The sequence below is a fragment of the Chinchilla lanigera genome, unplaced genomic scaffold (genome assembly GCF_000276665.1).
Source record: "Chinchilla lanigera isolate Chin_1 unplaced genomic scaffold, ChiLan1.0 scaffold00038, whole genome shotgun sequence".
Taxonomy (NCBI): domain Eukaryota; kingdom Metazoa; phylum Chordata; class Mammalia; order Rodentia; family Chinchillidae; genus Chinchilla; species Chinchilla lanigera.
The window spans coordinates 16,383,202-16,404,667 of NW_004955439.1; the positions used below are offsets into that span (position 1 = coordinate 16,383,202).

Genomic DNA, 21,466 nt, shown 5'->3' on the forward strand with positions numbered 1-21,466 from the left:
CTTTGAAATTAACTTAGATTGCAGAAAATCACCTGTGATGGTTAAGTTCAATTATTAACTTTACTGGACTAGGAGCCCGCTGGGCAGGTGACCGGATCATGAGGCATTGTGCTCCTTGGTGGATAAATCCATGAAGAGCTGGGGCTTAGGTCACGGTGGGTTGGTGCAATATTCCTGGCCTTTGCAGGGTATATGTCTTGCTGGGCTCTTCCCTTTTCCTCTACTTCCTGGTTGCCCTGAGGTAGGCAGCTTTGCCCCACCAGGCCCTTCTACCACGGTCTCAAACCATGACTCAAATTAACTCTCTTCCTAAATTGTGGGTGCTGGGTGTTGTGTTTCAGCAAGGAGAAAGCTGACCAATAGATCACTGTTAGGGCAAAATAAAGGCCACAAAAAGAAGGTGTGAGACTGGTATTGTACACCTGGGCCAAGATAGGGCCAGCCGAGGGGCTCTGCCTTGCAGAGAGGGCCAGGTTAGTGATGTTGGCACTCACATTCCCTGGGCAGGGCCTGATGCTCGGCAGTGCTTGATTCAGACCAAAATCTTTTGTAAAAATGCCTTAGGGAATTGGAGTCAAACCCAGGATTTGCTTTCAGGTGTTCTTAAGAGGAGACAAGCAGGAGCACGTCTGCCTGGTAATGGCCATGTTCCCACAGAAAAAGCAAAGGTCCCCGATGCAGAAAAGCTAGTGGGAGAGAGCAATGGAGTGGCCCTGGGAAGGCAGGAGGGTGGAAACCAGGGTGATTTGGAGCTTGAGGCATGCAGAGACTTTCCTCCCACCATGTTGGGGGGAAGTAGGGAAGCCTGGGTGAACTGTGGGCGGCCCTCCTTAAGGGCTTAGGACTGGAAAAGGAATTCTTGCCTCTCAACCACTACCACTCGTCCTGCAGTACAGCGCGCAGCAGCATTGAGCTCGCAGCGATCAGACTGAGGTATCTTCTCCCTGGCTGGACAGTTTCCAAGGTGCCTTCAGATCACCTCGTGGTGTCTCCAGATCACCTCCTGGCTCCCGAATCCTCCTGCCAGGCCACCGGATTTGAATTTTCGTTCTGTCTAAAATCTCTAAACTCACCACTGAGTTTGCCCAGCGTTTGGGAAGCACAAACAAGTGTACAAAGTAGCTGCTGGGACAGGAGGTGGGGCTTGGGGATGTCTAGTTCCATCCCCAGCACAGAAAAACAAAAACAGCCGCTAGAAGTGTTTTTCTTTGTGCACAATAAACCCAACAAGCGAAGAAGCAGGGGCAAGCCGTGCTCCTCTCTGATCCTGTAACTTTGCCCCCACCAGAGTTCTCAAGTGTACACCTGCTGCTGCTTGGGGTCCCTGTGCTCTGGAGTCACGGGCAGGGGACCTCCCAGAGTCCCCAGCCTGCTCTGGCTTCCGCCCGCTGACCGCCCAGCTGGCGCCAATGGCCAGGCAGCCAGTGCCGGTATCCCCGCGCAGCACCGCAGCGAAGGAGCGCGCTGCGCCTCTCGGCTTCGAACCTCCTGCCGCGGACCTAGTTTTTTCCCGGTGAGCATAGACTGCCCCAGAGAGGGTGAGCTTCCCGCTGCAGAGTCTTAGGTCGCCCTATTTTGTTGTGTCCGCGCGGTCTGGAGGGGAAGCCCAGGGCAACCAAGCGGAAGGACCCCGCAGGATTGCGGAGTACCCGCAGCTGCGGTGACGCAGCGGAAGTCGGGCTCCGGGAGGACCCAGCGGCTTTGGTGGATCGGTTCGTGGCACTGATAGTGTCACCATCGCACTCCCTCTGCCTCAAACGCTCCGATGAAATACTAAGCAACAGGAGAGGCGCGGGAGGGTTTTTAAGTCCTGGCACTGATGTGAACACCGACTGATCTCTAGAGTGAAGGCGTGGAGTCATTCATGAACTCTGAAGGGAGGGAGAACCTGGGAGAAGCATCCCCCCGGAAGCAAATTACTTCCTTTCTGTTCTAAACCAATACTCTGCACCTTCATAGAAATTGAGCCCAACCCATTTCTGTGCCAAGGTGCAGGTGAAATGTGGGCTGGCTGACCAGGGAGGGAGCGAACGTCTCCTCTGGTACAGTCCCCCTCCCCCCTCAACCTTGCTCACCTATGGAAACAAGCCCTGGGCCGCCCACGTGGTTGATGTGGTGGTGGGGAGCCCTGGGTTTTGAACCCAGCCCCTTCACGCTGAGTTGCATCCCCAGCCCTTGTTATTATCATTTACTTTGAGACAGGGGCTCACTAATTCGCACAGGCTGGACTTGAACTTGCTATCCTTCTGATCCTTCTGCCTCAGCCTGAAGGCCGGAGGCACAGGGCGGGGCCTTCCGCCAACACTCAGATGCACCTATGCACGTGGGCGTCTCCACGCCAGCTTTAGGACCCGGCTGCCCGCCTGTCCCTCTGGGCACTGGAGAGAGAGAAACCCAGGAAACAAACGCACACACTCCTGACCTGAGAGTCACAGAGCAGGCTGGGAGCCTGATCGACTCCAGAATGCTCCCATTTGACGTACCTGACCGGCATCGTGGACACACACGAGCACAAACACGCAAACATGCACACGCAGAAACACCCCAGAACAGCTGGATCCCTTCCCACAGCTGGCCAGGGGAGGTGTGCTGCGGCCTACTCCAGACCCTTGGAAGGGAGCGCTTTTCTCAGCGTTATCTCCAAGAGCAATCAGTCAGGTTCTTACCACACTCGGTTCTTTCTAGCTGGCAAAATTTCAATAGAATCACACTTTCCAAAGTTCGGGAGGTTTGTATTTTTTCCTTGCGCTCCCATGGGCTGCCCTGAGATCGAAGCATACTCTGTGTGTTCAGATATGGGTGCTTAAGTTCCTTCAGGCTGTGCTCACCAATCTTGGGCAAATTATTTAACCTTGCCTCCTGGATTTCTATCCCCCGGGAAATAAATATAAACAATAATACACCAACTAGATAATTTAGTGACTGACTCTGACGCAAGCTACACTCCCAGTACAGTTGGAAGGGCTCTGCACCACAAGGTCTTCACATCTTCACAGGACATGAACAAGATCAAGATCAGTTACTTTCTGCTCCACGGGTTTTGGAAAGGAATTAAAGAGGCTGAATATTTCCCTCCAATTTTTATAGTTTTGATGGTTTTCAAGGCACAGAAAATGTCACACCTTAAAAAGTAAAGCACCCTGTGCTTCCAGAGGCAGTTCAAAGCCTCTGGAAGGGTTCCTGCGGTGAAGGGGAGGAGGGGGATCCTGCGGTGAAGCTGCGGAGACGCAGAGAATGTTTACGGTTGCCATGGTGATCACTTGGACTCAGCCGCGCACAGAGGCGGATCTGCCATGGCTAAGGACGTAGAGCCAGAATGTAAGCGGACTATGAGCGTCTGTTTGACTTTCGGTGTTTGGTGCCTGGGAACAGGGCGTGTCGGCACCGGTTATGAGAAATGGAACTTTTCTGGGGGCTGCAGATTGCTGGATTTAAGATTGGATCTGGGTGTGTGGCTCCTCAGACCTAAAGATACCGGCGGAGCACCCCGGGAGGTCTAGTACGGCGAGGCTGGGTAAGGGGTGCAGACTGTGCATAGCATGTGGGAGTGTGGGCGGTGTAGTGGGGGTGTGCACTGTGTTGTGTATCTGATTTTACGTCGTTGAACTGCACTTGGCACTCTGCACGGCCCCAGTCAGTGACAATCTGGGAGCCAGGCAGTGACCCTCTGGAGGCCCCCTGTGCATGTCTGCTGCCACTTACCATGGGCTGCACACTTGCCTCGGGATGCTGGGAGGACACAGTCACTGGGACTTTGCAGGCATCTCCAAGCTTCTGAGGTATCTTTCTCTTTAAGGAACTGGTGAAGAGCTCAAGCCTGCATCCTGACTGAGGCCTCTGGTAGCAGCGGGAAGTGGTGACTTACCCCGGTGGCCTCCATGGACACATGAGCCCTCTGGTTCCCAATGCCAAGCGGCTGCTTCCCTTTCCCTTTCCCCTCATGGGCCACCAGACCTACCCTGGGCAGCCTGTTAGATCCTGCTTCCTTTCTTCTGTTGTAGTAATGCATTCCCCAAAATGCGAGACTGAAAATAGCACCCAACATAAGTTCATTTCCATGGGTCACAGGGATCCTGTGAGGGTTTCTCTGAGGCCCCGGGGATCTGTTCAGGGTTTCTCTGCCTGTCCAGAGGTGTTGGTAGGAATGTGTGCCTTGCTAGAGCCCTGTGGAAGAATCCGTCCCACGCCCTCTTGTTTTGTTGGCATCTCCAGTTCCTCCTGGCAGGGGACCACAGGTGTCCTCTTGTATCTTTTGACCAAAGCCTTTCCTCAAGTCCTTGCTCTGGGTCCTCTGCCTGAGAGCCAGTCTGGCAATAGGATCCTGTGCTCTTATTGGAATCTCAGAGGCCCCTTCCAGTCCTCCTGTCCTTTGAGACTCTAGCCAGAGAAGCCTTTGCTTTTAGGAGTTTTTACAATTAGATTGGGTCCATCCAGGTGATGGATGAGACTATTTTTTTAAAGTCCATTCCCTGAAATAAACCAGCAAAGTCCCCTTAAAACACAACTGGAGGCAGGAGGTGGACACCTTCCTCCCATATCTGGCACCTGAGAAAGAACCTTAGGTAAGATTCCTGCAGCTCCCCTGCCCTCTGCAGTCACCGCTCTCTTGTGGCATATAGTGTCCCCCTACTGAGGCACTTATGTCTCAAATATGTTGCAGAATTTAAGATTCCTGGAGGTAGGACTTTTATTTCATCCCCCAAGATACACAGGTCAGCATGTGGCATATGGATATAATATTATTCCTTAGAATTCTGGAAATGCAGTTATTTTCCACATTTATTCATTAAACAGAATAGTGATTGTGAACCTTTTATGAAGGTTCTAATACCAGTAACACACAGTTCATTCTCTTGAGAATTTGTAAAAAAGGTTGCAGATGAGTATGTAAAAGGCAGAGTGTGTCCAGACACAGGTCCAGTGCTGTCAGTGGGGTCCTGGAAGAGCCAAGCAGCCCTGCAAAGTTATACAAGAGTTTCGGGGGCACAGAGGACAGGGGAGCAGTCTTCTGGGGTCCCTGGGTCTCCTCTGGCTGGCCTGCCTCACTGGAGATCTCCCGGCTCTGCTCTGAATTCTTTCCACTGACACTTCCTGGGGTACTTGCTGGCTTTAGGGAGGGAGGATAAGGATGTCCCTGAGAGAGACCAATGTGATCCCTGTGGACTTCAGAGCTCTAAGGGACGAGACAGCCTGGCAGAGTTGTAATAGTGTTGACACTGAAAACCCGATCTTTCTTTTATTAAAAAATTACTTATAGATTTTATTAGCACATGTTTGCAGTACAGAATATTTACATTCCTTGTCACAGGTACTCATGCAAAAATTGATTACTATGTCTTTCTAATCAATACACATTTAAAACATTTGGCCTTTCTTAAATTTGTTTTCATATCATTTGTAAGCAAAACACGTTTTCTAAAGAATAGTTTAAATTTTTGTTTCTTATGTGCACTAAAGATGGCAGGATATTCAAAACCAATGTTTTCGATAATTGTAATGTTCACTGTACGGCATGAGGTAATGCATAGTAAACATTACAGGACTCGGCAAACAACTGGAACCTGGGTTTTTTAAGTCTAGAAAAGTAAGCCTCTCTCTAATCAAACTCAAGAAAGTACTAACTATAGGGGGCTATGGTGGTTAATCCCAAAGGCTGCCAGTCTCCTTGGAAATAACCAAAATGAAGAATGACATGGCAACACCTGTCTTCCATAGTTAGTGTGATCTGCTTCTCCTGCTTTCTGAGTTAGTGCCTTTGATGAATAACAGTGATTATCTTGGAAATGATTCTATTAATTTGTCTGTTCTTAAGTGGTTTCTACTCCAGAAGCCCCTGGCTGGGAACATTTGCTTCCACGTGGAGCCCTGGTGGCCAGAGCCAACGGTGGCCCTTGTGCACACTAGACAGTGCTGTGAGGTGTGGGCTTGGCCGCGTTGGCGAGGTGTGCACAGTTCTGATGGAGCCAGAACTTCTGGGCTGGTGCACACACCTGGCATCACCCCAGGTCAGAAGAAAGGAGAGACAGAGCCTTTGTGTTTGCTTTGTGTGTGTTTTAGGGTATAGCTGGTCTGAAGACAGAGCAGCATCTTGTGGGTCATGGAGAGAAAGGGTTGTTCTAAAGAAGGAGAGGTGCTGGACGGAAGAGTTTCCTGACTGGGAGATGAAGATGGAGATGGGATGTGATGCAGATGCAGATGCAGATGGAGGGGTGTGAGTCAGGCATATGGACAGGCCCCAGGGACAGCGAGCAACCCCACTAATGGCTATCTACAGGGACCTCACTCCTACAACTAGATGGAGGTGGATTCTGATGATAACAAGAATGAGTCTGGAACTGATTTGATGTCCGATCTCTTGAGAACTCAGCCATCACCTCAATTTCAACTCTATGAGGTCCCAAGCAGAGAACCCAGCATGCAGAACTGACACTTCGTGCTGATGCTGCTGAAGCTGCCATCTGTGGTCATTTGTCTCACAGCAGGGAACTCACTGGTGCTCCTCACTTTCTCTGGGCTTTATTTCTTCTCTCAGGTAGGAAGAGAGACCATGATGCATCCCGTGAGGCAAGGCTTCCCACACAGATTTGGCACAGAAATGGGTTTTTATGTGGCTTGGTTCCTGAAGGTCTTCTGCTGCCCTTTCCTCAGGTGGTCAGGAATAAGGGGATGAGTCCAGCAGATAGGGGAAGGCTCTGTTCAGAGCTGGCTGTCTGGAAAACACTTGATCTCATAATGCCTTTCAGTGTCTCTTTTCACTCTGGGGAAGAGACTGATCACCAAGGTGCTTGTCACTGGGGACTTGAAGCTGGGTATAGGTTATATCCTGGGCCTGTGCAGGGTCTGCCGTTCCCCTGGGGGCTTGCTGGGCTTGGATTACCACCTGGCAGAGAAAGTCATCTGGTCTTTGGGAACACAGGAGATCTCAGCCTCCCTGAAGAGCTGAATTCCCTCTTATTTAGACCCCTCAGGCTCTCTAGAAGCCCATGCCACTGGCTCTGGGGACAGACATCATGCCACACAGTAGCCAGGAGGAAGCCCTCTCCCCTTGTGTTGGATGACAGCTTATTACAAGGACAAATTCAGGCTGACTCAGAATCTTTCAGAAGTGTTTAGTGCTGCAGTGCTTTAATAAGAATGGGTGTGAGTGATGAACTGTCCACGCCGTGCCAAGGGTTTCCTTACCCGAAGTGATTCCATGGGTGTCAAAGAACCGTTTTGTACCAGTGATTATCCTGATGCTGCAGAAGAAAATCTAAGGCTCACAGGGATATTGTAACAAGGCTGCACTCACATAATTAGAAACAGGCAGAGAAACCAAGCTTTCCTACAATTTTATATCCTGGGTTTTTTGTCTGGTTTTTCTTTTTTTTTTGGTACTGGGAATCGAACTCATGTCCTTAGGCTTGTCAAGCAAGGGCCTATATCCTGGCCCTTTCTATGGAATAAAGCCCTGTCACTGGGGAATTCAAAGAACAGGGCCCTGTGTGGGAGGGGTCATTGTCCTTTCACTATACCCACAGGAGATTCCTTGTGAGGACAGGACAGGAAGCAATGAAAAGTACTTCAGTTGTAGGGATCCTGACACTTTTTAGTACAACGGGAGAAAAAATAACTCTCTTATTCTCTAGAATATCCTGTTTAGTACATTAAAAAGGCATCTTTATGTACTTTCTTTTTTTTTTTGGTTTTTCTCCAATACCAGGAATCGAACTCATGACCTTGTGCTTGCGAGGCAGGCGCTTTTGCCGCTGAGCTAAATCCCCAGCCCCAAAAGCATCTTTATGAATCATAAGAATTATAATTAATGTTTTAGACTTCTCTTCTAGAGTTTTGCTAACATTGTAATAAATACTCTGTGAAATTACAGTACTTCTTTTTTCCTTAATAGCCTGAGCAGCCACAGCCTTTACGGAGGCCCCACTTGTGTGTATGGGATATGCCAGCTTTGCAAATGGGCGTGGCTGGTTTAGGGTGGGACAAATACCGTATTTCATAGTTGTGTCGTTATTGCTTCCCAACAGTCTACCTCAGGCGGAAACACTGTGAGCTGCGCAGTGTCAAAACTCTGTGTAATCTAAGGGGGCTTCTGAACAGGCTCCAGAAGGACCACAGAGAGGATGTCTGCGCCTATATCTCAGGGCACCTGAACCCCAACAAGCTCTACAGGCCGCCGGAGATCATCCTGCGTCACTGGCGCAATGCCCACAGGCCGCGGTGGGAGACAGCTCCCCCAGCGAGAGCAGGCAAGACAGCTGGGGACAGGAAGACAGCTGAGATGAAGGATGCTTTGTCTTATTTCACCATCAACACAGCACTGGTTCCCAGTGATGCCCAGAACACGAAGCTCTTCAGGTATCTGAATCCACGAGCAGAAGTTTCACGAACTTTGCACATTTGTGAAGATTTCATTCCAAAGCAGATTCTGCAGGAAGAGAAAAAGGAAGGAGAGGTGCCTGAGCGCCCCTCAGAGCGACCCCGGAGAGAGGAACTCAGGGTGCCTGAGTTGAAGGTGCTGAGGTTCAAAGAAGCGGGATCCAGTCGCCAGTGCACCCTCTCTCCCCGAGGCCCAGATGAGTACCAGTATGTCAGCTCCTACCTGGCCAGTGTGACAAAAGCTGACAGGTACAAGAAGTTCTTAAGTTTCCAAAAGGAAGTTGTGGCAAAGCAGGATCTGAAGAGTGACTTCACTGGCAGCAAGGTGGTGGTCAGCCATGAGAAGAAGCTGGAGGAGGTAAGGAGCCGTTTTCACTTCTATCCACACAGGGCTCCAGTGCAAGGGCCTGGGTGGGCTGAGAAGTGTCCTCAGGTACTTTGTTTATACATGCAGGCGGAATGGAACAGAACTGCCAGGTGCTGAGATTACTTTGCGTAATCATTAGATCATAACAGGGTGCAACAGAAGGTGCCATTTGGACACTGGTAAGTTGGAGGCGAGTTCCCTTCAGAAGTGATAGATGCTCTGTGCAGCGGTGGTGTAGGCAGTGTTTGTGGGATCTGAGGAAAGGCCTGCCCACCTCACTGTGGAAGGACACTGTGAGGGAAGACAGTGAGCAGGTGAGAGGGTGCAGGCATCCCCACGGAGTATGTCAGCAGTGCCTGCCCGGAGCCGGCGTAGAACACTGGAGAAAGCACAGGCCTGGGGGAGAAGAAAGTGGCATCTATGAGGTGTAATTGACACATGCAGTAAAGCAGGGAGACAAGATGGAAAGGGAACCTGGGCTTAGGGGAGACAGGAGGGAAAAGGGAAGGGGAAGCAAACAGGTTCAAGATGTGGAATGAGTAGGTACCAGTTCCCCAGGATGAATACATTCATTGTGCATTAAAAACATGTATGAATAAAAATTCTAAAAATGATTACAGTAGGAGAGACACTGCCATCAATCCCCCTTGGAATCCTCCCCCTCACTTCAAACACTCTTGTCCCACCATTCTTGCCACTGTCTGAAGCAGTTCTGGAATCCTCTTCAGTGAGAGTCTTCAGTTGCCTTGTTGTGGCTGCTTGGATGTCTTGTGTCAGTTCAAAACATTTACCTTTCATAGTCTTACTGGCTTTGGGAAAGAGCTAGCAGTTGCACAGTTCCATATCTGGTGAATAAAGTGGATGAGGATGCACCATAATGTTTTAGCAAGCCTGCTTTTCTGTTGGGTGGCACTGGGGAGCAGGAATTAGCATATTTTTTAAAAATCACAATTCATAAAGATACAAGAGAGGACTTCCAGAACTGCTTCAGAAAGGTGCATGAACAATGGGACAAGCGTATTCAAAGCGAACAGGAATATTCTGAGGGGGATTAATGGCAATTTGTCTTTTATTGTGATACATCCTTAAAATTTAAACATTCATAGTATATTTTGATCACACCTTGTAACTATGAAATAACTAGGCCAGAGGGTTTTCGGATAGAAGGAGGAAGTGGCTATGCAGGGACTGTGGAGGCAGCACCTGGACTCATGGGTACAAAGATCAAAGGAAGGTCAGATAAAGATAAAAAGACAAAAAACAACCAAGCTCCCATGACTGGGCTCTCAGTGGCTGCTGGGAGATCCACAGGGCCACTATGGTTTGCCTCCTGCTCAGAGAAGACCAAACACATGGGTGATGGCAACTGTGCCCTTTGGTTCCTCAACCTGAGGAACTGTTCTGAGAGGAGAATGGAGACCACTGGAAATGGGCTCATTCTCTTTTCCCCAGGAACTCCAGAAAGCAGGCCCAGACAGCTTTCCACAGTTCAACAGGCTGCAGGTTTTTGGAGATGTCTTTGAAGACATTTGCAACAGCTCTCTGATATTTGGTGACCTCTTGAAAGAAATTAAGGTAGGCAAAACATACATGTTCTGCATAGCAGTGGAGAGCTATGTGCAGTTTTTCTTCTGCATACTTGGGAAATGACCTCATGCCTCACAGGCTCCATTGCATGGGGGAGGACATCAAAAGCCACGTGTGACCTGGGCCATAGCCACATATATCATTTAGGGCCTTGTCGAATAAGCACTCAGCTTACTGCCTAAGCCCGTGTTTGTTCACCAGACTTCCTAACTGTATACTTGGTACATATGCAACTTCTAAACTTTTATAGTTATAGATGTGAAAATTGTACACGAATCCTTATGGAATTATAGGTTTCTTGTGATTTCATGATGAAAACAACCCTCCTATAGCATCTGACTTGAAATAATGTTGCTTAACCAGGAGCTATTTTCTAATTTGTCTAGTAACAAGGGATGGTTACCAGTGGCAGGTGGTGGCCTGTTCTCCAGAGATACCCTTATCACTGGAAAGCTCCCCTTTGGCAGGCTGCAGGACCCACAACCATAGAACTTCTGGCTGGCAGGGGACCATTTGTTGTATGTGGGCAAGGTAGTTTATGACAGTATGTTGAAGTGATCAGTACTTAACATCTAAACACGCTTCAAAGTATGTTCAATTTATAAATGTTAGTGTGTGTGGCTTAATACACCATAGAAATATATGATATGACTTTAAAAATCAAGACTGACATCCTTAATGCCTTTATTATTGAAATAGACAGATAACTTTGCAAGGTAGCATTATCTTCTAACACATTTCCATGGATTCTTTGTATGTGTGTGTGTAGAACGAGTATGAACTCTACGTGGCAATACTTCTGGACTCCCAGCCCACAAAGCAGATTAAGGTAACAATCAACCCTGAAGTGTATACAGTCTGTTTGCTCATTCATTATTATTTCATGAGCAGTAGAAAAACGTTCTGAAGGACCTTCCTATAGACTGACACGGTATTGTTGAAGTCTTGACTCTCTCTCCCCCTCTCTCTCTCTCTCTCTCTCTCTCTCTCCCTCTCTCTCCCTCTCTCTGTCTCTCTCTCTCCCTCTCCCCCCAATATAATTTTGGATTATAGATGATGCCATACCAGTGAATACCGAAAGGCATTGTCCAGGGGTTCTGTTCAGGCGACCTGAGTAGCCTTTGCATTTGAACACAGTATTATTTTATTCTTGTGTACAACAATCAGCTTATTGTTGTTTCTTTTACTAATTTAGGAGAAATAATTGTGGAGGTGAATACAATGTACCTGAATCACTGTATTCAGCATGCCCCTTAACATGCACAATGAAACCATGAAATATGTACCCTTTAAAATTTTCTTAGGAAAATAAAATTTTAAAATACTAAAATGGCACTTTCACTAGAATTTCACTTGACCAGTCATGCCTCCAGCAATATCCCTGCCTTCCCTCCAGTCCTCTCAATGTGCCTATTTTAGCTGGAATTTTTATTTTAACCCAGAATACCCTGGATACACAGCACCAACAAAAAGGAATGTTTTTGTGCCTTTCCTGGGCATGCCTTACCCTTGCTTTGCCTTACCCTTGCTTTGCCTTACCCTTGCTTTGCCTCGCCCCCCGCAGATGCTCCAGGCAGAAGTCCAACAGCTGGAGAAGGGTCCTGTGAAGCCTGAAGATGTTAATGAGGCCAAGAGGGAGCTGAGGAGGCTAGTGCAGGCCACCAAGGATGCCCTGCAGCACAATGACACGTGAGGCCTTAGTAACCTGACTTGACCTAGGTCTGGCTGATCTTTGTTTCATAGGTCTTAAAACTGCTTTATGATCATGTGTCTATACCTTTGTGTGTTGTTATACGCTACATTCACCAATGTCATCCTGTCACCTGGCCTCTTCCACGGCCACCATGTACATGACTAGAATAATGTACCAAATACAGTACCTTCATGGGGAACTTTGGGGGGAATCTGAAGGAACCCATTTTGGGAATGCTGGTTCAGGTATTGATAGATGAGAGAGCCACAAAGTTGTGACATCTCATAGGAATACCCTTATTATTTTTCAAATTAAAAAATGGTGTGACCTCTCTGTATGGTCTTTCAGGGTCAAGTGACAGTTGGATAAACATATTGTTTGCAAAGATTTTGAAAAAGAAAAAATTAAGCAAACTGGTAACAACTAAAATATCCTCAAGATGCAAAACAAGGAACAAAACCAGATGTACAACTTGCTGTCAGGGTAACTTTGCTGAGAGAAGGCCTTTGTCTATCTTCTGCTCTAACTTGGTCCTGAGATCTCTCTCACAGCATGACTGTAAGCTCTTGCTTGGCCTCAGAGGCCCAGGGGAGTCCCACTGTGTTCACAGAGTGTGTATCACCAGGTAACTTCTTCACCCTGCCCTTCAGGCCTAACGCTCACGTGTCTGACCTTAACTTGTCAGGCTGGAGCTTTTGCAGACATCTTCAGTTTCCTCTTTACGTTACAAAGAAGATTGGTTTTTTTCCTCAACAAAATGACAGTAGTGTAAAGAAGACAAAAGAAAAAAAGGACAAATGGGGCACGAGTATTTCACTATCCTATTTTTCTATTATCAATTTGCAGGCTGAGAAATGAATTAGAGATGGAGTGCCTGTTGCTGCAGTCTGCTAAGGAAAAATCAGGCAAGTGCCTTTTTAGATCTGCCCTGCTTCCTTTCCAGCATTGCATCTCGAGGTCTTGCTCCACTCTCCGCTCCTTCTCCAACCCATGCACTTGTCTTTTTGTCCTTTTCATCCTTCAAACTCAAGTTAGTTCCACTTCTCTAGCAATATCCTCCTTGAGCTTCCCCATGTGATTAGGGGTTTCTGTTTGTGTCTCCCTTGCACCCCCTACTTTCTTACCATCACTATCTCATAATTTATTAGTGAACCTTCCCACCTCACCAAGTGTCTGCAAAACTGAGTGTTCAACAAATACTCACTGATGATCTGAATGAATTAAATACTATTTTGAATCATTATTTTCATTTCATTCACATGCTTGGGATTTGAGCTATTTTATAGATTATAATTATATCTAACACACATAATTTTGTCAATAGTACACAGTGATATTCAAAATAGCTGAGGTATTAAATGCAGTAATATTTTCAAATATATTTCTAGAATCTTCTAAGAAAACTGTAATTGATGAAGAACATCTTACTCTTACTGAGAAGGTTGAGAGGAAGCGATGTGAAATACTCAATAAATGCGATGAAATTCAAGCTCTTGAAAAACAGATTAAAACTAGTTTGGTGCACACCAACATTTCAGATATCGTTGAGAATCGGATGAAAAGCATAGAGGTATGCCACTTACCTCTTTAAATATTAACACTGTGCTCTTGCTTACAAACTTTGGCAAATACATGAAGCAATTTGACTGCATTGGAGCAAATATATTTTCCTTTCAAAATGTTTGCAGTAGAAATATTAGAATAATAAATATGTAGTTGAAACAAAAGTTCAAATGACAAAAAAACACTGTAGAATTCTGGAAATGGTTGAACACTGCAGAATCTGTGCAGAAATCGTGCAGACTGATTCAGTGTAACTTTTAGTTGTATCACGTGTGATATGTGACTGTCTTTTTTTTCTCATGGCTATACAGTAACATATATTATCCCAACACTACTTTAAAAAATGAAAACAGAATAATAAGAGTTGCATAGCATATAGAAGGTGTTGACGATCTAAATAGCTTAGCTTTATAATTAACCAATATCTCCCCTCACTTACAAGTAATAATCCTTTTCAATATGTTGGATATTTGGAAAAACAAGTCTTTATACGACGCATCACTTTGTACCTTCCCATCGCTATCTACAATACTCTTAGATATTCTCATCCATGCTATTAACTATATTGTCAAGTTACAGTAGTAATAGTTGGTATTTTTATTGTGCTTGCAGTGAATTTATTAATTTATTTGGAAGAAAATAATAGCCTTACAATATTAACATTACCATCAGGGATCATTTTATCACTTTTTTCTGGTGTTTAAATATTTCAAATTGTGACAAAAAAGCACTTACTGTAAAACTTATCATGTTAACTATTTTAATTGTACAATGAAGGCATTAAATACATTCACCTAATTGACTGATGATTACCACAGTCTATCTCTTTAGGTCTCTTTTGATCTTGCAGAGCTGAAGCCCTGCACATGTTAAACAGGGTAATTTATCTTTAGTATATTATTTCTATGTCTTGATCTTAAATAATTATTATATTTATTTTTATGTACTTATAAGATCTGTTATTGTTATAAAAGAAAATTTTCAAAATTTTCCCATTTTCAAAATTTTTTCCTTGTATAATCACTTCTTGCTAATATATATGTTACTTATTGATATAAGCATACCCTGGAGATATTGTGGATTTGGTTTCAAACCACCACAACAAAGCTTATATTGCAATAAAGTGAGCCCCATGAGTTTTATAATTTTCCAGTGTATATAAAAGTTATGTTTATACCATGTTTTAGTATATTAAATGTGTGACAGTATTGTCTGAAAACTGAACCTTAAATAAAAATGATCTATTCCAAAAAGGTTATCATTTGAGCTATGAAAAAAGATGGTATTAATAAATTTGCTTCACTGATGGCTGTCACAAACCTTCAACTTGCAAAGAATTGTCTATGAAATGTGATAAAGCCAAATACAATAAAATGAGGCCTGCCTCATTTTATGTCATAGATTCATACTGTGTTATTTCCAGCCATTAATGAATTTTTCCAGTGTTATTTTTTTTGATCTTTTAAAATAGCAACATTTACCTCCTCACTTTTTGACCCAGAGAGATAAGATTAATCTTTCATATTATTTATCCTTCATTTCATTCTTTGTTTATTCATTGGCTTTTAAATGATATCCTGTTGAATATTTTTAAAATTATAATGACAGTATTCACATAATATTTTCTCTTTATAAATAGTAAGCAATAGTTAACAAGCATTCTTAACAAAATATCTTGCTTTTAAAACCATACCCACTTCAGAATGAGGCTGTAAAACTGGAAACAACAAATAGGATTCTACAGAAGAAAATACAAGTAAGTTTTATTTTGTGTGTGACTCAGAGTTTATAGAAATATTTCCTAAAGTGCTTGCTTATACTATGTCATAACTCAATTAAGAATACATGCATTCTTTTTCTAAATGGTAAATATTTGTAATATTTGTAATATCTGACTCTGCATACATGTACTTAAAACTAGGCAGGTGTAAGCTCAGATATGAATAAAAATAACTCTAAGTTTTAACAGTGGAATATGCCAACCATAAGTATTTTTCTGACTCATTCATGTATTACCATTCAATGCACTGAGTTTATTGGTGGCAAAGAATCTAAAGAACTGGCTTTTATAGCAACTTTGGAGGTACCCTCTCCAAAATTCTTCATAGTTTGCTTCATAGTATGTGAAAGTAGAAATGATAATCTGTCCAGAAATGATCCAGATATGATAATCCCAAAATGATAATCTATCTACAATCAAACTTATTGCCACTGTACATGATCAAAGAATTTTTAATTTTTTTGTAGGTCATTGAAAACAATGTGAAGCAGATCATGAAAAAGAGTAAGATGAGTGAGGAGGAACAGGAGTAAGTCTTTCTATCGTGATAAAAAGATATGTAGCATCTTTGATCCATTTTTATTGTAGTTTAGTGCGTGGTGAGAGATATGGGTTTAGGTTCAATCTTCAGCATGTGGAAAGCCAGTTTTCCCGGTACCATTTAGTAAAGAGGCTGTCTTTCTTCCAGTGAAAGTGTTTGGCCCCTTTGACAAAGATAAGGTAGCTGCGTGTGTTTGGAGTTGTTTCTGGATCTTCTATTCTGTTCCACTGATACTCATGTCTGTTTTTTTTTTTTTTGTGGTTTTTTGGTTTTGTTTTGTTTTTGTTTCGGTCTTTCTGAGACAAGGTCTCACTATGCAGTTCAGACTGGCCTTGGACTTTGTAGAAGCCCAGGCTGGACTTGAACTTGCAATAATCCTCCTGCCTCAGCTTTCTGAGTATTGGGATTACAGGTATGTGCTACCACATCTGGCTTTGGTCTGTTTTTTTGTTGCTGTGGTGTTTTTTTGTTGTTTTTTTTTTGCCAAGACTACGTTGTTTTTATCACTGTAGCTTTGTAGTATAACTTCAAACTTGAGATTGTGATGCCCCCTGCCTAAATATTAAAACAGAAACACTTAATCTGATGGAATATAAAATAGGTAAAATTCTTGAAGACACAGGTGTAGGCAAAGACTTTGTGAACAAAATCATGATTGCACAGGAGATATTACAAAGAATCAACAACTGGGATCTCATCATATTAAAAACTTTGTGCAACAAAAGAAATCACCAACATAGTGAAGAGACAACTCATAGAATGAGAAAAGATTTTACCAGCTGTAAATATCTAGAATATATAAAGTATTTAATAGCTGTAAATATCTAGAATGAACTAATATCTAGAATATATAAAGTACTAAAAAAAATCAAACCCCACAAATTTAAAGACCTAATCCAAAAATGGGCATCTGAAATGTATACACACTTCTCAGATGAAGAAGTATAAACAGTATTTATTTAAATATATGAAAAAGTATTCATTATCAGTGATCATTCAAGAAATGCAAATTAAAACAAAAGTAAGATTCCATCTCCACAAAGAATGGCTATTATCAAGAAATCAACCAATAACAAACTCTGATGAGGAGAAGGAAAAAGGAACACTTCTTCACTGTTGATAGGAGCGTAATTTGGTGCAACCACTGTGGAAATCGGTATGGAGATTCTTCAAAAAATTGACACTAGAATTTCCATTTGATCCAGTTATTGATACCTTCCCAGAAGAGTTAAAAGAATCATACCACAATGATATATGCACACCATGCACGATTTGTAATAGCTAAATCTTGGGAACAACCAAGATGCCCATCATCAGAGAAATGGATAAATAAAATGTGATTTTTATATAAAATAGAGTACTACTGTGCCACAAAGAAGGATAAACTTGAGACTTATTAGGTAAATAGATGCACTTTGAGACCATACTTTTAAGTGAAATAAATCTGACACACATTTAAATATCATATTGTTTCTCGTGTGTGAGAAACCAGAAGTGCAAATAAGGGCCAAAATGGATGAGAGATACTGGAAAGTAGGAAGAAGATGTTCAGATGGGAAGGGGAATGAGAGAAGGAGGAGACAAAGGAAGAGAGGAAAAAGGGCAAAAAGAGAATAAAAAAAACTAAGAACACAAAAGTTTACATGTACAAGTCTGCATAATACTTCCCCCACTTCCAGCCCAGGCTCAGCAAAATGCCTGACTACAGTCCAAATCTGAGGTACAAACACCAAGTAAGTTATTTGTTCACCTGTCTACTTCTTCCTAGTGACACAAATCCAGTTGCAGTCCTTTCTGCAGTTTTTTCCCTCTCCCTTGACCTCTACAGAGGTGTCTTCTTCCCATCTCCAGTGCCGTACTTCTATCAGGGTTTACACACATACTTTCTTATTTATATCTCAGTTTGTTTTGTTTTGCTTCAGTGAAATTGTCCACTCTCCTAATCTTTCAGTGTTATCAGCAGGAAAAAAGTACTTACTAAATGCTTCTTGAAATACACATTTAGTTATGGAAAATAATACAACTGGTTTATCTTAATTTTCTTCCCCAAGGTCAGAGTTCATTTCAAAACCATTCATCTTGACATACACACATACATGTTTTTTCAAAAAATAAGAAAGTATTTCTAGGAAACATAAAAAAGTGATCCCACAATAACGGAATTTTTACAAATAAATAGATATGTTTTAAAAAGAAAATCCAAATTCCCAATATTCTGTTTATTACAAATAAAAATGTAAGAAGAGCCTTTGAATCCTCTGTAACACCTGCTATAATTTCCTAAGACAAGTGAATTAGTTGATATAGATTCATTTTTTTAAATGTAGGGAGACAATACTTCAAAATTATTTTCCTAGTAATCATTTACTTATGCGGTTTAATAAGAATAAATGCTTCTATATAGAAATGCACAGAACTGAAAAAATTCAAATGGATTCCTAATTTATGGAAAACAGCAGCAGTAATCTGATTATAACAGTGAATAGGAGGAAAGAAAAACAGGAAAGTTTTCCATGAATTCCCACTTGAACAGGAGAATTTCATAGCAAACTCTAATAATCATTTTTGTGTAAAATGTGTTTCAGTGCAGGACCATCTGTTTTATAATTAGTTTGACCAAAATTCTTCGGTGGGATGATGGTGAGACAGGAGCTCAGGGTTGCCCAGGTGAGAGGCTAACATGTTGATTTAAGTGGTAATAAAACAGAAACTGGAAATGGTGCTAACATAGGAGAAAGGATAAGTTCTACTTTTGGCAGCGCTTTGTTTCTAATTTGGTGAAATAGCTTTAGGATGTGGAGAGGCACTAAATTAGAGAAGAATGAAAAATTGTGTTCCTAGAGTTAAGCTGCGTTTATGGTAGCACCTTAAACCTTAAAAACAGATATGCTTCCTGAAGGTGTAAAATGTAGGAGACCTTTGGACCAACAATGACCCCTGGAAATACAGTTCTGAGGCTAAAGGATGAGAAACCTGTGCAAGATAAAAATGAACACGAAGCAAGAAAAAATTAGAGTGTGTGTCTCACAGGGTGAATGGAAAAGAGTTATCACGCACTGCAAATACTTGGGGCAGAAGTTTGAGATCATTTGGGCAATGAGAAAAATCATAGGACAGGACACAAGATTCCAAGTGAAAGGAAAACTGAAAAAATAATGAAAGATATTTAATACTGCAACTTTATGAACTTGAATAAGTAAAGTGATGTCTGCTGCTGATTGTCCAAACTCCATAAAATAATGCCATGGTATGTCATGAAAATACTGTTTCTTCATTTTCTAAACATCTCGAATTTATCTCAGGCCTTATGTTTCATACTATTCATAACTAGTATTTGTTGAAGTAAGCATTCTATGTATGATTCATTCATACTATTTTGTAATTAACATAAAATATTGCAGGTATAATGAATTGTTCAAAAAACATGTGATAATATGCTTTTCTCAAAAATATTCTCTCAAAACTAGATTAGACATAACAGACCTTTGATATACTACTACTTTTGAGCACTAACTTTAAATATATGTATTATATCTTTTCTTGTGGTTAAAATTACTCAGCCTAAGATTTAAATATCAAAATGAACCTATTATTAAGCAATGTGGCAATAAATTCACTGGAAAAAGATAAACAGTTGGGGTGAATTCTCATACAAAGGAATGAGAAAAGGAGAGTTATATGACTGTGGTAGGTTTCTTTTTTCAAATGACATGTATCTGGTGGTGTTAAATCTTTGGAAAACCCTTTAAATACATTACTTTGGAGTTTTAAGACAGTAAATTATTCATTCAAATTATATGTTTCATAAGTTCGTATTTTACACAGTTATTTTCCTTGAAGTCAGTGCTACAATTCAAATCTCCGGATCTGGTATGATTGGGAGTGGTAGAGAACCATGATTGTTTAGAGACAGAAAGGCTTATTTGTGTCAATAAGGAAAAATTTTAGGTGGTGGTGGCCTGGCCTCAGAGATATCACTAATTCTTCTGTGGTGATTTTAGTGTGGCTGTCTTCAATCATGAGGTCCATGTTCCAAGGATGAAGAAAAGAGCAGAGAAAGATAGATCTTAGCAAGCCTGTGGGGCTTTTCTGCTGCTTTTAGAAAGGGTAGCCTTTTTCAGGGCCTCCCACCTACACCTCACTGGCAAGGCCAGATCCCAAAGCCACTCTTAGCTGTAAGGGAGGCCAGAAAACAGAATGCTTCACTTTCTCACTTACATGACAGAGAAAGCCAAGGGAGAAAAGTGCTAGAATTGGTGCTAAGTGGGCCATCCAGTGAGCCCAGATTCTTGGGTTCTTTATGTCATGTCACCTAGGGAGACAGCACAGTTGCATATACAGAGTTTGGAAGCCCCATCTGTATCCTCAGCCATGGAAAAGATCTTACTCTGTTGCCACACAACACAGTCTGGAAAATATGACAGGTGTGCACTCAAATACAGAAAAGCTTTGCTACATTCAGGGCTCAAACTACTGACATATGCGTTAGACAAAAGTAGATGATTGCCAAGTCTCCTCAGTTTGGGGGTAAATGGGCCTTAAAATGGATGTTTATTTTGAAGTGTCCTTCTTTCTTTAATGTATTTTTCTTAATCTGTTTTGCTGGTGTCTTGTATATTTTAAGGATTCTCTGGGAATTTATTTCAAAATTTGCAGAAGAAGCAAAAAATAACTGTCAAGAGACTGAAGAAATGACTTAAGAAAACTGATGACTGCCCTGCACATAACCTGGATGTTTGCAGATGTATACATTCATGAAGATCCATTACATTTTTTGACTTCAACCTTAAGAATGTGTAATGTACCCTATTCCAGAAGTTGATAAATAAATGCACAAAAATAATTTTTTGCACTTGAATATGTGCATAGCAATACTAGTTCTTAGAGTATTTTGTTTTTATTTGGTAACTTTCAACTGAAAGTTATGAAATACTTCTGCTCCACTGTAATGCAAATAAATTGTACTTATTTACCAACACAGGTTTCTACAGATGCATGTAATAAAATTTAGTAATGGACTAGTGAGTATCCATTTAATTAGTATTTAATGATTGAAAATGATCACTGCACTATAAATGTTACATTTGTGTTATACTTGCACTAAATTCACTTTCCTGATTGTGGTCCTCATGACAACCTTGTAACTTGGGTGGGTTTTACCTCTACTTTGCTTTTAGTGTAAGTATTTAGAATAAGCACAAGTTTGATACTCTTGGGCAACAATTCATAGCGTGATTTTGAGGATCAAGTGTAAGTGATGAAAAACACACATGGGGTATTCAATCTTGACTTGGAATATTGAAATGGTAGAGTTGAGAGAGAGACGCATGGTGGGGATAAGGAGAGGAGAGGAAGGAAAGGAGAGAAGGAGAGGAAAAGAATGGAGGAAAAACAGGCAGGAAGCAGGAGGTTACTGCTAGGGACCTGGATTAGACTCAGGTCTCTTTAAGAACTGTCAGCTTCTCCTGAGGCATGATTCACTCTGTTTTTAGTGATAAAATGTTAGCAGCTACTTGAAGCTTTTGCCATATGTAGAAATAATCTAGGCTTTCTAAATTTTTG

General features: G+C 42.4%; 1 protein-coding gene across 5 annotated transcripts; it reads left to right on the plus strand.

The window, feature by feature from the left end:
• The first annotated feature begins 3,258 nt into the window (after positions 1-3,258).
• On the plus strand, positions 3,259-20,922 carry LOC102004425 (chromosome unknown open reading frame, human C6orf118). 5 transcript variants are annotated; one of them, XR_261993.2, is made up of 11 exons: positions 3,259-3,318; positions 8,022-8,731; positions 10,193-10,315; positions 11,097-11,156; positions 11,892-12,016; positions 12,867-12,925; positions 13,409-13,590; positions 15,286-15,339; positions 15,831-15,892; positions 18,490-18,571; positions 20,529-20,614. XR_261993.2 is itself a non-coding variant. In XM_005390678.1 (10 exons), the coding sequence occupies exons 1-10, from the start codon at positions 3,294-3,296 to the stop codon at positions 20,602-20,604; spliced, it is 1,476 nt and encodes a 491-aa protein (XP_005390735.1). In that variant the 5' UTR covers positions 3,259-3,293; the 3' UTR covers positions 20,605-20,922. The 5 variants fall into 5 exon arrangements, 3 of the variants coding, with proteins under 3 accessions (XP_005390735.1, XP_013372871.1, XP_005390737.1); XR_001235217.1 differs by lacking the exons at positions 18,490-18,571; positions 20,529-20,614 and adding an exon at positions 14,402-14,461 and having other exon boundaries at positions 15,831-15,845; XM_005390678.1 differs by lacking the exon at positions 18,490-18,571 and having other exon boundaries at positions 20,529-20,922.
• The last annotated feature ends 544 nt before the right edge of the window (positions 20,923-21,466 follow it).